This window comes from Jaculus jaculus, chromosome X (assembly GCF_020740685.1).
Source record: "Jaculus jaculus isolate mJacJac1 chromosome X, mJacJac1.mat.Y.cur, whole genome shotgun sequence".
NCBI classification, from domain to species: domain Eukaryota; kingdom Metazoa; phylum Chordata; class Mammalia; order Rodentia; family Dipodidae; genus Jaculus; species Jaculus jaculus.
Window position 1 is genome coordinate 109996230 of NC_059125.1, and position 14723 is coordinate 110010952.

A 14723-nucleotide genomic window follows, 5' to 3' on the forward strand; every position below is an offset into this window, starting at 1 on the left:
TGCTAAGGCTATCTATCCATGAGATGAAAACTCAGTCATAAAGTGGGGACCTCTTTATACGGCAAAACTCTCAGCTTCCAATTTCTCCTCCTCACTGAGCAAGCAGAGCATTACAAATTTGTCAAACTTAAGCATGCCAGTATCTATTTATTCTGAAGTAGCTTTCAAAGGGGGAAAAAAAAACTAACCCTTCATTTCTCATTCTCCAGTGACCTATTTCTGAGAAAGGCTTTTGTCACTGTGGCTGCCCTCAGAGCCAGCTGTATCTTGGCAGAAATGATGTAGGATTATCAGCATTATCTGTTACTGGTCCTGTTTTCAAACACCCTGTAGCCCGGTGGCTAAGAATTTGCTCTACCTTCATTCGGCCTGGCTCCATATTTAGGTTCTGACACTCACTAGCTGGGTAACTAGTCCCAGTATCAACCCTTTACAATTTCAGTTCTATTATTATCTTCACATTATAAAGTTTACAGTATAAGAATAACTAATGCAAAAAATCAGATATCTGAAGTACTCAAAAATGTGAAAGGTTTGATATGATGCCACAGGTGTCATACTCCACAGCTGACCTCGTGTGACTGATGATACAGTGCAAGTGCACCAAAAATATTAGATTCAATTAATGTCTAGGCCAGAGGTGCAGCTCAGTGGAGGCATGCTTGGCTAGCACAGTCATGACCTTTGATTCCATCCCTAGCACCACAAAAAAAAAAAAAACCATAAATAAAATTTGTGTTGTCTTGGGTCTCCCAATGTATATCATTGTATACTGCAAATATTCCTAAATCTGAAATTTCAGATAAAGTATGCTCAGTCTGTGCTAAGTTCATCTCTAGTTATAAGCGGTCAATAGATTACTGCTTATAGAGTGCTTAGAACAGGACAATAAATGTATTTCAGATGAAGAGGCCACATGTAAAAGTCTGTTCACAATAAGGTCATTTTGACTGTTTGAAAGGCTGATTTTGAAAATGTTGTACTGGGGAGATGGCTCCATGTGTAAAAGGACTTGCCACAAGTGTGCAGGCCTGAGAGGACCTGAGGCCACTTAAACTCAATTTCTCAGCAACCATGCAAACAGCTAAGCATGGCCATACACATCTGTAACCCCAGTCCTGTGGGAAGCAGAGATGGAAGAACTGCTGGTTCTCAGAAAAAGCTGGAGATCTGTATTCAGAGAAAGGAACTATGGGGCTAAGTGATAGAGGAAGGACACCTGACATTTTTCTCTGGCCTCTGTGTGCCCAGGAGCTCATCTGCACAAACACATATGACACAGGCAAAAATAAAGTGAGATATATACCCTTTTGTGTCTGCCTGTATGTGAAAACAGTTATCTCCACATCCAGAGACTTCGTCTCAAGAAAATTCATGGAAGAGCAATAGAAGAAGGCACCCAACATTCTCCTCTATCCCCGGGGCTTGCATATCTGCTCACACACCACACCACACCACACATAGTACACATGCACATGCAAAAAAAAAAATCTGTGTTCGCAACTGGGGAGATTGCTCAGTGACTTAAATGTACTTCCTTACATGCTTTCCAGCCCAAGTTCAATTCCTTAGTGCCACTATACTAAATGCACAAAGTGGTACATATGTCAAGAGATCCAGGCAAGCCCATTCTCTCTCTCTCTCTCTCTGTCTCTCTGTCTCTCTCTCTCTCTCTCCCCGTCTCCTTGAAAATAAAAATATATTTTTAAATATGTGTTCAGTAGTTTCTGAATATACAGGTTATTCACATTCATAATGTAACTATAAAAATAGTAAAACAAGAAAATAGGCCCCATACCTTATTCAGAGACTCAGCTTCTATAAACATTTGGCTGAGCTTTTGTTGATTTTTTGATAGTGATGATGAAACCTAATATATTCGTCATGCTGTGCTAGGCAGTACTGTACCACTGAGCTACATTCTCACCTCTACTGGGATTTTTTTTCTAATTTACATGTTTTATGATGTATAGCCTTTTTGTTTTGTTTTGTTTTCTTCTGTTAAGACAGGGTATCCTATATCCTAGGCTGGCCTCGAAATTGCTGGGTAACCGAGGGTGACCTGGATTGCAGCATTGATCCTCCTGCACCACCACACCTGGTTTATGCAGCTTTGGATATCAAACCCAGGGCCTCATGAATGCTTCGCAAGCATTCTACCAAACAAGCTCAAGCTACATTGCCAAGCTTTACAGACTCTTCAAAGTAAATCAAATTTATTATTTTTGTTTCAGTAAAATGATCAATCTTTCGGTTCCTGATACAATTGATGAAAGAGCAATCAACAAGAAGAAACTTACACCCTTCATCATTCAGGTATGCATTTCCCCCCACATCCCCTTCCATACCACTACTGTTTCAAATACTGACCATAACCTCAGCACAATGTCAATTTTAATCCTTCCAACAACTCCAAATTTGGGGTGGTCATCCAGATTTTACATAATGAAATGAGGCTCTGAAAGCTTTGTGAGCTTACTGGAAGTTCATGCCGGAACTTGGGTGCAAATCTCTAACATCAAAGCCTACGTACCTAACAGACATTGCAGAAATGAGCAAAACTCTTAAACCCTCTTTTGGGTGGGGTATAGGTTGAAGCAGAGTGTCACACTGGCCCAGGCTGGTCTCAAACTCCCAATAATCCTCCTTCCTCACTCACTGGATTGCTGGAATTAAAGGCCTATGCCACCGTGCCCAGCAAAAAAAAAGAAAAGAAAAAAAAATTAACTCTTGATTTTAAAAAAATGGAGCACTTTTTGTTTTCCATTAAGTGAATATTTGATAATAGCAAAATTCTCTCAGGCAAGAACAAATATCCTTTGAGATATGGAGATTGTAACTTCTAGAATTTGGATGTATTCCATGCTGCTGAACTCTCACTTAGGCATTTTTAGAAAAATGACACTAATCACATGGGTGTATTTGCTTTGGTCACTTGGCTTTTTCCTTTAGTATTAGCAAAATTCAAAAATGACCAAATAAAAATACCAAGCTAACTTCCTGTAGAATTTGGCAAAAATAATTAGAATGCTTATGAAACAAGAGATTTGCTTTTGCTGTGCTTTTTAACACTGAAGTCTGCAATTTGTTTTCTGTGAATCATAAATGGATGAAATTAATACCTGGCATTAATTTTCTTACTAAGTGTTGTTTTCAGTAAAGGAAGAAGTAGACCAGGGAGAAAAATGGAAAGGTCAAGAAGTGTGTAATTTGGCTGTCTTTCAGGAAAACTTGAACTTGGCACTGAACTCTGCTTCTGCCATTGGGTGTCATGTTGTGAACATTGGTGCAGAAGATTTGCGGGCTGGGAAACCTCATCTGGTTTTGGGACTGCTTTGGCAGATTATTAAGATTGGCTTGTTTGCTGACATTGAATTAAGCAGGAATGAAGGTAATGGAATACAGTCATTATTCTGAAAGCTATTTATTAGGGTGTTTTTCTAATCATACAGACCATCATTGCTTCTACTTAATTGAGGTAAGTAGATGATAACTAGAATTAACATAAGGTAATGCTATAGAGCTAGTCAGGAAAATAGTCTAATTATAACTCTCTTCTTCAGTGATAATTAACATTTGTCTAACGCTTTAAATTTCATTTTGCAATAAAAATATAAAAGGACAAAAAATTTAAGCAATGTTCCAAGATCCCCAAATTTTTTAAAATATTTTTTGTTCATTTTTTATTTATTTATTTGAGAGCTACGGACACAGAGAGAAAGATACATAGAGGGAGAGAGAGAATGGGCGCGCCAGGGCTTCCAGCCTCTGCAAACGAACTCCAGACGCGTGCGCCCCCTTGTGCATCTGGCTAACGTGGGACCTGGGGAACCGAGCCTCGAACCGGGGTCCTTAGGCTTCACAGGCAAGCGCTTAAACGCTAAGCCATCTCTCCAGCCCAAGATCCCCAAATTTTATATCCTTTTTCTCTGTCCACACAACCCTCACTCTTGTTGTCACCTTCAATTCTGTTATGCGCTATGTCCTATCATGTTTAATAACTTTTTATTCCATCACAAATATAGACCTTTTCCAAAATATTCTAACTACCCATAGTGGTCATACAGTTCCTCAGCCGAAGGAAACACCACCCTTTCTATAGCATAGACTTTTATTACACGTCATCAATTTGTAAACCATATATATATATATATATATATATATATATATATTAGATTGTGCACATTTTCCAAATGTTATTGCACGTACATTTTTCGTCATGTTAAAGAGTCCTTCATTTGGTTTTTGGCCTCGTTTTTGTTTCTACCTTTGTGGTGCATGGGATGAAAACCAGGGTCCCTTGCTTGCTACGCAAGCTGTCACTGAAATACACCCCTGGCTGCGTTTTGGTGGCGATGGTGGTGGTGGTGGTTTTTGAGATGGGGTGTGTCTGTTTCCCAGGCTGGATAGTTTCAAGTTCCTAGTCTTTTTTGTTTGTTTGTTTGTTTTTCGAGGTAGGGTCTCACTCTGGTCCAGGCTGACCTGGAATTAACTCTGTAGTCTCAGGGTGGCCTTGAACTCGCGGCGATCCTCCTACCTCTGCCTCCCGAGTGCTGGGATTAAAGAAGTGCACCACCACGCCCGGCCTCAAGCTCCTAGTCTTGCATACAGCACCATCCAGTACAACGGGAACAGGGAGGAAATACAATAGACTACAGTTTCAGTCCACAACAACCAAAAAGATGCTTCTCTAATTGTCTTTTTTCCTGCCTTTTCTTTTTTAACTACTTTTAGTATTGCTTATGTTTTTGTTTTTGCTTTTTTTCAGACAGTGTCTCATGTATCCCATGCTGTCCTCAATCTCTGATACAATAGAGGATAATCTTGAACTTCTAATCCTCTTTCTTCCACCTCCTGAGTGCTGGGATTGTAGGCATGTGCCACTCCACCCAGTTTTTATATTGTGCTAGGGATCCAACCCAGGGCCTTGTGCATGCTAGGCAGGCATTTATTCACTGAGCCACATCCTCTGCCCTTACTTTATTCTTTAAATTGTCCTCTCCTTACTTTTATTTCATTTACATATTTTTAAAATTTATTTTGTAACAAAACTCCTGGGATCAAGTGATCTACTCCCTCAGCCTCCTGAGTAGCAGGGACCATAGCATGTGCCACTAAGCTTGGTAACAGGTCCTGCATTTCTCATTGTTGGCAAGCCTCGCAGCTATGTAAGGCCTGTGTTAGGCCTGATTGTGGGAAAGGGGGAAATACACAGTAAAAATGTCATTGATTCACGTAAAAACATCTGAGGCATGTGGACATTGGCCTTTTTGATCCTTTTCAGGCTTTTGATTTTATAAAGGTTTCAAGCACAAATACCTTCTATAAACACTATGCTTCCAATTTTGATTAAATCCTTGAGCTCCTTGATGATAGTTAATGATAGTTTCTGATGTGTGGTGCCATTAATCAAACCAGGACATGCTAGGCAAAGGTTCTACCACTCCTACTAAATCCCCAGCCCTTCTTTAAATTTTTACTTTTTTAAAAAAATTATTTATTTGAGAGCGACAGACACAGAGAGAAAGACAGATAGAGGGAGAGAGAGAGAATAGGCGCGCCAGGGCTTCCAGCCTCTGCAAACGAACTCCAGACGCGTGTGCCCCCTTGTGCATCTGGCTAACGTGGGACCTGGGGAACCGAGCCTCGAACCGGGGTCCTTAGGCTTCACAGGCAAGCGCTTAACCACTAAGCCATCTCTCCAGCCCTGCTTTTTTTATTTTTATCAGAGAGAAGGAGAAAGAGAAAGAGAATTAGCACACCAGGGCCTCCAGCCAGTGCAATTGAACTCAACACTTGCACCATCTTGTGCCCATGTTTGACCTTGGCACTTAGGTCACAATGTGCATCTGGCTTACATGGGACCTGGAGACTCAAACATGAGTCCTTAGGCTCCACAGGCAAGCACCTTAACTGCTAAGCCATCGCTCCAGTCCCACTTGTTATCTTTGAATTTAGAGTCATCTATCATGAGCCTACCAAATAGGATGTATACGTGCTATTTTATAAAACTGATGGCTTGCTTTGTTTACCCCAGCATTTCAACAAACACTTCCTATTTTGCACTATAACACCACAATGGCTAGGACATCACTGAGCACTGGAAACTTTTCAGGTTCACAATGACCCTATGCAGTGATTGTCGTGTGTGTGTGTGTGTGTGTGTGTGTGTGTGTGTGTGTGTGTGTGTGTGTGTTGATAAGGATCAGAGGTTATGCAGCGCTTGACAATACTCTGAACTGACATGACAAGCATCAGGAAAACATCTTAGAAAGGTGCACATGTGTCAGGGAGGGAGGTACATTTGAAGACCAGAGTTCAAGAGTCAGTGTCTTCTTTAATTACCCTCCAATTTTTTTTTTTTTTTTTGTGAAACAGGGTCTCACTAAATTTTGAGCTCATTGATTTAGCTAGATTAGCTCGACAGCAAGCCCCAGGAATTCGAACTTAGGGCCGCATGGCTATGTAATAAGCACTTTACCTACTGAGCCCCTAAGATAGGTTTAATCCCTTAAGAATGATTGGTTAGGGCAAGCACAAGGGGGAAGGAGACCAACACAGAGAAAAATCAACTCCTACCAACCAGAGAGCCAGAGCCTCAGAGGCCCCCAACACCTCAGCACTGAAGCAGACCAAAAATGAACCCAACATGGCTCAGGGAAATTTTGCGGAAGAAGGGGCGGAAAGAATGTCAGAGTCACATGTTGGATCATGATATGCAGACATTTATCGTACCAATAACTGTGGGCTAACTCCACAATGCACGACCCATATACCTCAACAAGGAGGGTCCATTGGGAGGGGGTAGGTCATGGATTTGCCTAAACAATGGTACCAAACTGCCTGTATTTGCTGAAAAGAAAAGTAATAAATAAAATAAAATAAAATAAAAAATAAAAAAAAGAATTATTGGTTAGGGCCTAGGATTATAATTGAGTGGAGAAGCACTTGCTTAGCATACGGGCAACCCTCAGCACCACATACACACACACAAAGAATTAACTGACCGCATATACCTAGCCTGTAGTGTTTCTAAACTACTTTTGTTTTACGTGAAGTGCTAGGAACAGAAACCCAGAGCCTTACATATTCTAGGCAAGCACTCGACCCCTGAGCTTCCCTCCCAGGACCTCCAAACTTTTTCAGTGAAAAAGTTAAGTGAAATATTCCCTAATTTTAAACATTCTTCTTAAAATACATGTTTTTCAAAGTTACATAATAGCACTTTACATAAACAGATAACATGACATGAAATTGTTAAACTTCAAACTTACATCCTAATTTGGTAAAGAATACTAAAATAATAAATTGGGGGTAGGTGAAATGGCTCAGTGGTTAAAAGCATGCACTTACAAATCCTGATGGCCTGAGTTTGATTCCTCAAAACCAACGTAAAACAAAGCCAGATGCACAAAACAGTGCATGTGTCTGGAGTTTGTTTGCAGGAGCAGAAGGCCCTGGTTGTACCCAGATTCAACTCTGTATCTGCCTCTTTCTCTCTGTCTCTCTCTCTCTCAAATAAATATATTTTTGTTTTCTTTGTTTTGGGGGATAGGGTCTCACTCTAGCCAAGACTGACCTGGAACTCATTCTGTAATCCCAGGCTGCTCTTGAACTCACAGCAATCCTCCTACCTCTGCCTCTCGAGTGCTGGGATTAAAGACATGCACCACCACGCCTGGCTTAAGTAAATATTTTAAATAAAAAATAAAAGGACATATTATAGTATTTTATCATTTATTGTGTATTTGCTTTGTATTCTCATAAAGCTACATGTCAATGTCATACTAGTTCGAGCATCTCAATGACAGAGCAGTGTAAAAGACTGGGTGACCCCATCCATGCTCATGCAGACAATTTTAATTACATTCAGACAGTCACACACCCACAAAAAGAAATGCACGTAGGGCTGGAGAGATGGCCTAGCCGTTAAGGCGCTTGCCTGTGAAGCCTAAGGACCCAGGTTCCATTCTCCAGGACCCACGTAAGCCAGATGCACAAGGTGGCACATGTGTCTAGAATTTGTTTGCACTGGCCAAATGCCCTGGCACCCATTCTCTCGCTGTCTGTCTCTCCCTTGCTAAAAAATAAATAAAATTCAATATTTAGAAAAAAGAAATGTACGTAAAAGGAGGACTAGTTGGATAAAAGAAGGAGTTAGGGAAAGGAGAATAAGAGAAGATAATGGGAGGTAAATATGATCAAAATACAGTGTACACATTTATGAAACTATCAAGGACAAAGAGGTTGAATGAATCCAGGTATAATGGCCCACACTCCTCATCCCAGCACTCAACAGGTGGAAGGAGGGTCATGAGTTTGAGGTGAGATTGAGTTTACCTCAAAACAAACCAGTGAACTTAGAATGACCATTGTCACATTATATACTGATGGAAGGTCTTTTGTCTTCAAGCACTGGCCGCTTTACTTCGAGATGGTGAGACTTTGGAGGAGCTTATGAAACTCTCTCCAGAAGAGCTTCTGCTAAGATGGGCCAACTTTCACTTGGAAAACTCAGGCTGGCAAAAGATCAACAACTTCAGTGCTGACATTAAGGTAACTGTGCAAAGAACCACAAGATTTTGGGAAATATAATGGCTTGAGGGCTTGTAATACGTCTTTTTTTCTAAGGCAGGGTCTCCTGTAGCTCAGAGTGGCTTTGAATTCTCAGTGTAGCCGAGGATGGCCTTGAATTCCTGATGCTCCTGTCTACAGCTCCCCAGGGATGGGATTACAGTCATGCAGCCCCACACTTGATAATTTTTAATCTAACCTTAACAGACAAAGCCATAACAGTATACCACCAAGCCTTGTTGCCTAGGCCCTAATGGCTCAATTGTGGGTTTTCGAGAAAGGATTTCACACTGTAGCCCAACCTGGAGCTCATTCGGTAGCCCAGGCTGGCCTCAAACTTGCTGATTCTCCTGCTTCTGCCTTCGAGGGTTAGGATTACAGTTCTGGGCTTTATGCCTGTTCTTACCTTCCCCAGCCCCGAAGTGCCCAACGTCTTGGCTTTCCCTTTGCAAATGCACCCTGGAGCCCAACAGCCACCAGTGCATGCCCAGAGCCCCGACCACCTTGCCACCTCTTTAATCGGAGCCCCTCTTGCTTCCTCTCAGCCTCTCTCATCTGCTGACCCATGGGTCCACCATCCTGTATCATGGCCCTGTGCTCAGGACCCTGCTTACCTATTTCCCCACTCACCTGAACATATTGCCAGCAGAGTCGGCTGACAGTTGATTTGACATGAGACGCAACACGACACAAGCTGCTGTGCTTTGTGCCTCCTAGCTCAACTCTGGTCTATTTTAAAATATTTATTTATGATTTTTTTTCTTCAAGGTAGGATCTCCATTCAGTCCAGGATGACCTTGGAACTCCCTTCTGTAGCCCCAGGCTGGCCTTGAACTTCTCAACCCTGCTACCTCAGCCTCCTGAGTGCTGACATTAAGGCATGCACCACCACACCCAGCTCTTTAAATTATTTTTGGAACAAGGTCTTGTCAGTTTGAATTTGGAAATTAAGGACTCTGAGACAGACAGTTTCTTGAGCCCAATGTTTTATTTTAACACTAGGAAAGACAATGGTGGGGTTCAGCACAAGAGAAAGTGACTCTCAAGCAACCTTTGCCTTGGTACCGCTATCCCAACCCCAAAATCTAACAGGTATCTTGTATCACTGGCCAGCCTTGACCCCGCTATGTAGTCAGTGATGTTAGAGATAGAGCTCAAGGCTTTGTTCATAGTGGGCAAGCATTCTACCAAATGAGCCACAGCCTCAGATTTTTTTAAAGTTAGTTTGACTTATTTATGCTATGCTGAGAGTGGAGCCCAGGGCCTCTGGCATGCTAGGCAAGCACTCTCCCACTGCAACTCTCTCCCTGCTCTCAAAATGATGGTACAGCACAGGCTGGAGAGATGGCTTAGCGGTTAAGCACTTGCCTGTGAAGCCTAAGGACCCCGGTTCGAGGCTCGGTTCCCCAGGACCCACGTTAGCCAGATGCACAAGGGGGCGCACGTGTCTGGAGTTCGTTTGCAGAGGCTGGAAGCCCTGGCGCGCCCATTCTCTCTCTCCCTCTATCTGTCTTTCTCTCTGTGTCTGTCGCTCTCAAATAAATAAATAAAAAATTTTTAAAAAATTATGGTACAGCAGTCTATGCAAGTAAGGAATATGAGCACCAAGTCTCTCATTTCATGGAAAAGAGACTGTGTACTGCGCTGGAGAGACGGCATAGCGGTTAAGGCGCTTGCCTGCACAGCCAAAGGACCCGGGTTCAACTCCCCAAGACCCATGTAAACGAAATGCACAAGTGGTTCATGTGTCTGGAGTCGTTTGCAGTGGCTGAAGGCCCTGTCAAGGCCATTCTCTCTCTACCTGCCTATCTCTATAACTTTTTTTCAAAAAAATTTAAAGAGACTGTGTACTATATCACCATTCTTATAGTCCATCTGATATTGAACATGAAGTATAAAAGGATGTAAATCTTTTACTTCCACCTTTTCCAGACTTCACTGTACCTGTTAATGAAGACCTAATACAGGAGAAGCAATTCAAAATTCCCACTATGGTTACCTTCCTAATTGGGCATCTCTCCCATCATATTCTCCTATCTGTAGATGTTGAGTTCCTTAAGGAAGTGATAAGTGTTTATATCTGTCCATCCTGCCTTGGCCCTTGCCTTAGTACCCTCTTCTTAATGCCGATTCCTAACACACTAGCTGACACATTTTAAAAAGTTCCTCAAATAATTCTCTGTGGGAAGCTGGGTGTGATGGCTCAAACATGGAATACCAGCATTCTGGGAAAGTAAGGCAGGAGGATTGCTTTGAGTTCCAGGATAGCCTGGGGTACTACATAACAAAACAGTGTCTCAGAAACATTTGGGGTGCTAGAAAGATGGCTCAGTCATTAAAGGATCTTGCGTGCAAAGTATGCTGACACACATTCAACTCCCAAGTACCCACATAAAGCCAAATGCACAAAGTGGTGCATGTATCTGGAGTTCATTTGCAGTGGCAGAAAGCCCTGGCCTGCACATTCATATTCTCTCTCTCTCTCTAGCAAAAAAGTAAATAAACATTTTAGTTTATTTTCTTTTTTATATTTTAATTTTATTTATTTGACAGAGGGAGAGAGAGAGAATGGGCACTCCAAGGCCTTCAGCCACTGCAAACAAATTCCATACACATGTGCCCCTTTGTGCCTCTGGCTAATGTGGGTCCTGGGGAATCAAACCAGGGTCCTTTGGCTTTGCAGGTAAATGCCTTAACCGCTAAGCCATCCCTCCAGCCCTAGTTTTGTTTTGTTGTTTTTTTTTTTTTCTATGTTGAATTGAATTTTGGGAGTCACTGTTTTCCATAAGCAGTAGGGACATAAACTCATTTTTGCACCACTGGTTTAAAATACAGGTTTCAGGGCAAATGCCAGAGGCTCATATGTGCAGGTCTGGCATCAGATACACTCACTTACTGAGCAGCTTCCCTGGGGACCAGGGTGTATATCATTTATGGTACTTCCTATGGAAAAAGAAATGTTCTTAGAGCTTGTCTGGGGCTTTGGGGGCTCAATAATTTGGAAGTGTCATCTGTGGATGGCTGATCTTCCAACAGAGCAAGAGTAGGAAATGTTGACTTAAGTTCTTGTCCTCCAGTGTCACAGCAAGACAGAATGCCCTTTAACGTGCATGAAGACGCTTACTTGCCCTGGCATAATGGCTTCCTAGATGCAATCTGAGGAGTTTGTAAAGAGCCTAGTGCCCCCATCCCACCTCCAGTATGAGGGACTCCATTTTGGTTTTATTATTATTATTATTATTGACTTTTTATTTTTTAATATTTTATTTTTCTTTATTTATTTGAGAGAGACAAACAGGCAGAGGGAGAGCAAACGGACTCCAGATGGATGTACCCCCTTGGGCATCTGACTTACATGGGTCCTGGGGAATCAAACCTGGGTCCTTTGGCTGAGCAGGCAAGCACCTTAAACACTAAGCCATTTCTCCAGCCCATTATTGATTTTTTTTATTTAAAAAAGGGGGTTGTACTCTTAGGCCTTCATACCTCCGCTCCAGTTCAACTGAGGGTCTTCTTTGGTGGGGTTATTGGTATTCATTGTGAGGACCAAGAGGCCTCAGACAGTCTGGTGGAGACTATTCCTACCCACCCTGAGCCCCTCAATATCTTTCTGCCCCTCTGCTGTAATGTTCCCGGAACCTTGGCGGTCAAGAGAGAGATCTGGTTTAACAGTTGCTTTCTCTGGAGCCTCTGGATCTCTGTTTTGATGAGGTTTGAGTGACCGCAGTGTCTGTCACCATCGGCCTGGACCTGCCAGAGCACTTGAGCTGGAGGTGACCCATCTCATGGCTGGCAGTTGGCTCTCTGTTCTTGATGTATTGATGTGCCCTGGTTCTTTCCAGTATTCACCACCTGCCCTGCGTGAGCACGCCCACCCCTCCATTTTGTTCTATGTATTGAAAAGACAAAAGAAAAAAGCTGCATGTATTCACAAGCTAAAAAGAGAATGGAATCTTCAGGCATGAGGATGTAGCTCAGTAATAGAATGTTTACATTGGTCTTTTCAACTTAGCGTTAAATATATCATTAACATAGCAGATCTCTCCTCCGTAGATTAAGTTATGGATATATAACCTCTTTGTTTTCTCTTTCCCTATGCTTCCTGGATTCCTGCTCTTCTACCTTTACACGCTTGCTTTATCTGTCCAGCTTATTGACTTCAGTAATTCAGTGAAGGTACAGAAATGTTTGTTAGCATTATTGTAACAATGACTTCAGGAAATTGTAAAGACAAATCGAAATCAAGTTCAAGACAGACATAAGGCTACATGGATGGACTTTTCTGGGGAAAAGATCTCTCAAATAAAAAGACAGAGAACAGCGCCATATATTCTCACAAAATCTGATGCAAATGTCCTTGGTAACTAACATAACACCATAAGATACCATCATTCTTGTAAATGTGATCTAAATGACATTTTCCATTCACTTGTAGGATTCCAAAGCTTATTTCCATCTTCTCAATCAAATTGCACCAAAAGGACAAAAGGAAGGTGAACCCCGGATAGATATTAATATGTCAGGTTTCAATGTAAGTATACCTACTCAAATTCTACCTTACCAAACTGTTGTCTAATTCTTGCAAGTATTGCATGACTATATAACTACATGTAATACTGTTGACACCTTAAGCATTATTTTTAAAGTATTACTATACATGTAACTCTGGGGAGAAACCTGCTGTGACTTATTTTGATAATTGTGTGTTATGTAAGTATGGTAATATTTATTGGTTTATAGGTATGGTATGAAACAGTCAAAGGGATTATAGGGAAATAAGCACTAGCAACTGGCTTCTCAAGTATTTCAATAATAACCACAGTACTATATATGTATATGTATGTGTGTGTATAAATTTTATATATATATATATATATATATATATATATATATATATATATATATATATCCTATACCAGTGATGTTCCTAAATTAGGAGTAATTTGAATATCTCTACAAAGTCCTGATCCATAAAATTCAGTTTGGGAAATCATTATTGGGGTTCTTGTTACTGTTTTTTCGAAGTAGGGTCTCACTCTTGCTCAGTCTGACCTGGATCTAACTCTGTAGTCCTAGGCTGGCCTCAACTCATAGCAGTCCTCCTACTTCTGCCTCCTAAGTGCTAGGATTAAGGGTGTGCACCACTATGCCCAATTTATGTTACCAATTTTATACAGTGACCTTGGATAAGTGCCTTCTCCAAAGTTGGTCTTTATTTGTCCATCCATAATGGAGTTTAGCCTGACAGTTTAGTCCCATGTATAGGAGTTGGTGTTTCTGTATGCCCATTAGATACAGAATGCATTCTAGCAATTAACAAAACCCACATATGTATGCCATTATGGAATTAGATTCAGTGGATTGCATTGGCTAAGCCATTTCACTCTGAGTTTACTGGAATTGAATTTGGAACTGGCTGTGTGCATATATTTCAGTTTGAAAATGCAAATCTCTTTGGCTCAGATCACTCTTAGTAGGGATAAAGGGAAATACTATGCATTAAGGGAGCTCTCTAGGATGGCTGGTCAGGGTATCACCTGTCTGGGTCAAAGGCGCCAATGTACTAATTCTGATTCAAATACAGCCCTTCCCTAGATATCTTAGTTACTTTTCTCCTTGCTGTGAAAAAATGCCTGGCAGAAGCAGCTTGAGAGAAAAAGGACTTATTCCAGCGTACGGCTGAAGGAGGCATCCATGCTTTCTCCCTCTTCCCTTTTCATTCAGTCCAGGAACCTTGCCCATAGGAATGAAACTGCCCATATCCAGGGTGTGTCTGCCCTCTCCGGAAATGCCCTCACAGACATACTAGCCAATTCTCCCTGACTGATCCTCCTAAAACACTGTCTTCCCTCCTCAAAATCCTTCCAGAATTTCCTCTGCTTAGCATTTAAAGCCCTGCACAGTCTTACTTAATTTCTCCCAGTCTGTGCTATTCCCCTTAAGTATGTGCCCTGCAAACCTCTCATCCAGCCACCATCCACTGTCGATCTTCTCTAAGCATTCATTTTACCTCTGAGCTCACACTTTTATAGACTTCTTTGGAAAGATGAAAAAAATTTAATTGGTCATATTTTAAACTTAGGTCTTAAATAAGGTATATGGTTTTAAAAGATGGACACTTCTCTTTTGCAAAAAGAAAAAAAATCTTG

The 14723-nt window shown here is 41.5% G+C and overlaps 1 protein-coding gene across 4 annotated transcripts in view; it reads left to right on the forward strand.

The window, feature by feature from the left end:
* The window catches only part of Pls3 (plastin 3), a 109005-nt gene that overhangs the window by 84042 nt on the left and 10240 nt on the right, over positions 1-14723 (forward strand). For 3 of the 4 annotated variants that reach the window (XM_045140603.1, XM_045140604.1, XM_045140605.1), the window contains exons 6-10: positions 2235-2316; positions 3226-3391; positions 8414-8556; positions 12724-12750; positions 13010-13105. In XM_045140603.1, coding sequence (XP_044996538.1) covers positions 2235-2316; positions 3226-3391; positions 8414-8556; positions 12724-12750; positions 13010-13105 — 514 coding nt within the window. The remainder of the gene's footprint in view (positions 1-2234; positions 2317-3225; positions 3392-8413; positions 8557-12723; positions 12751-13009; positions 13106-14723) is intronic. The other variant, XM_004659111.3, reaches the window with a different exon arrangement.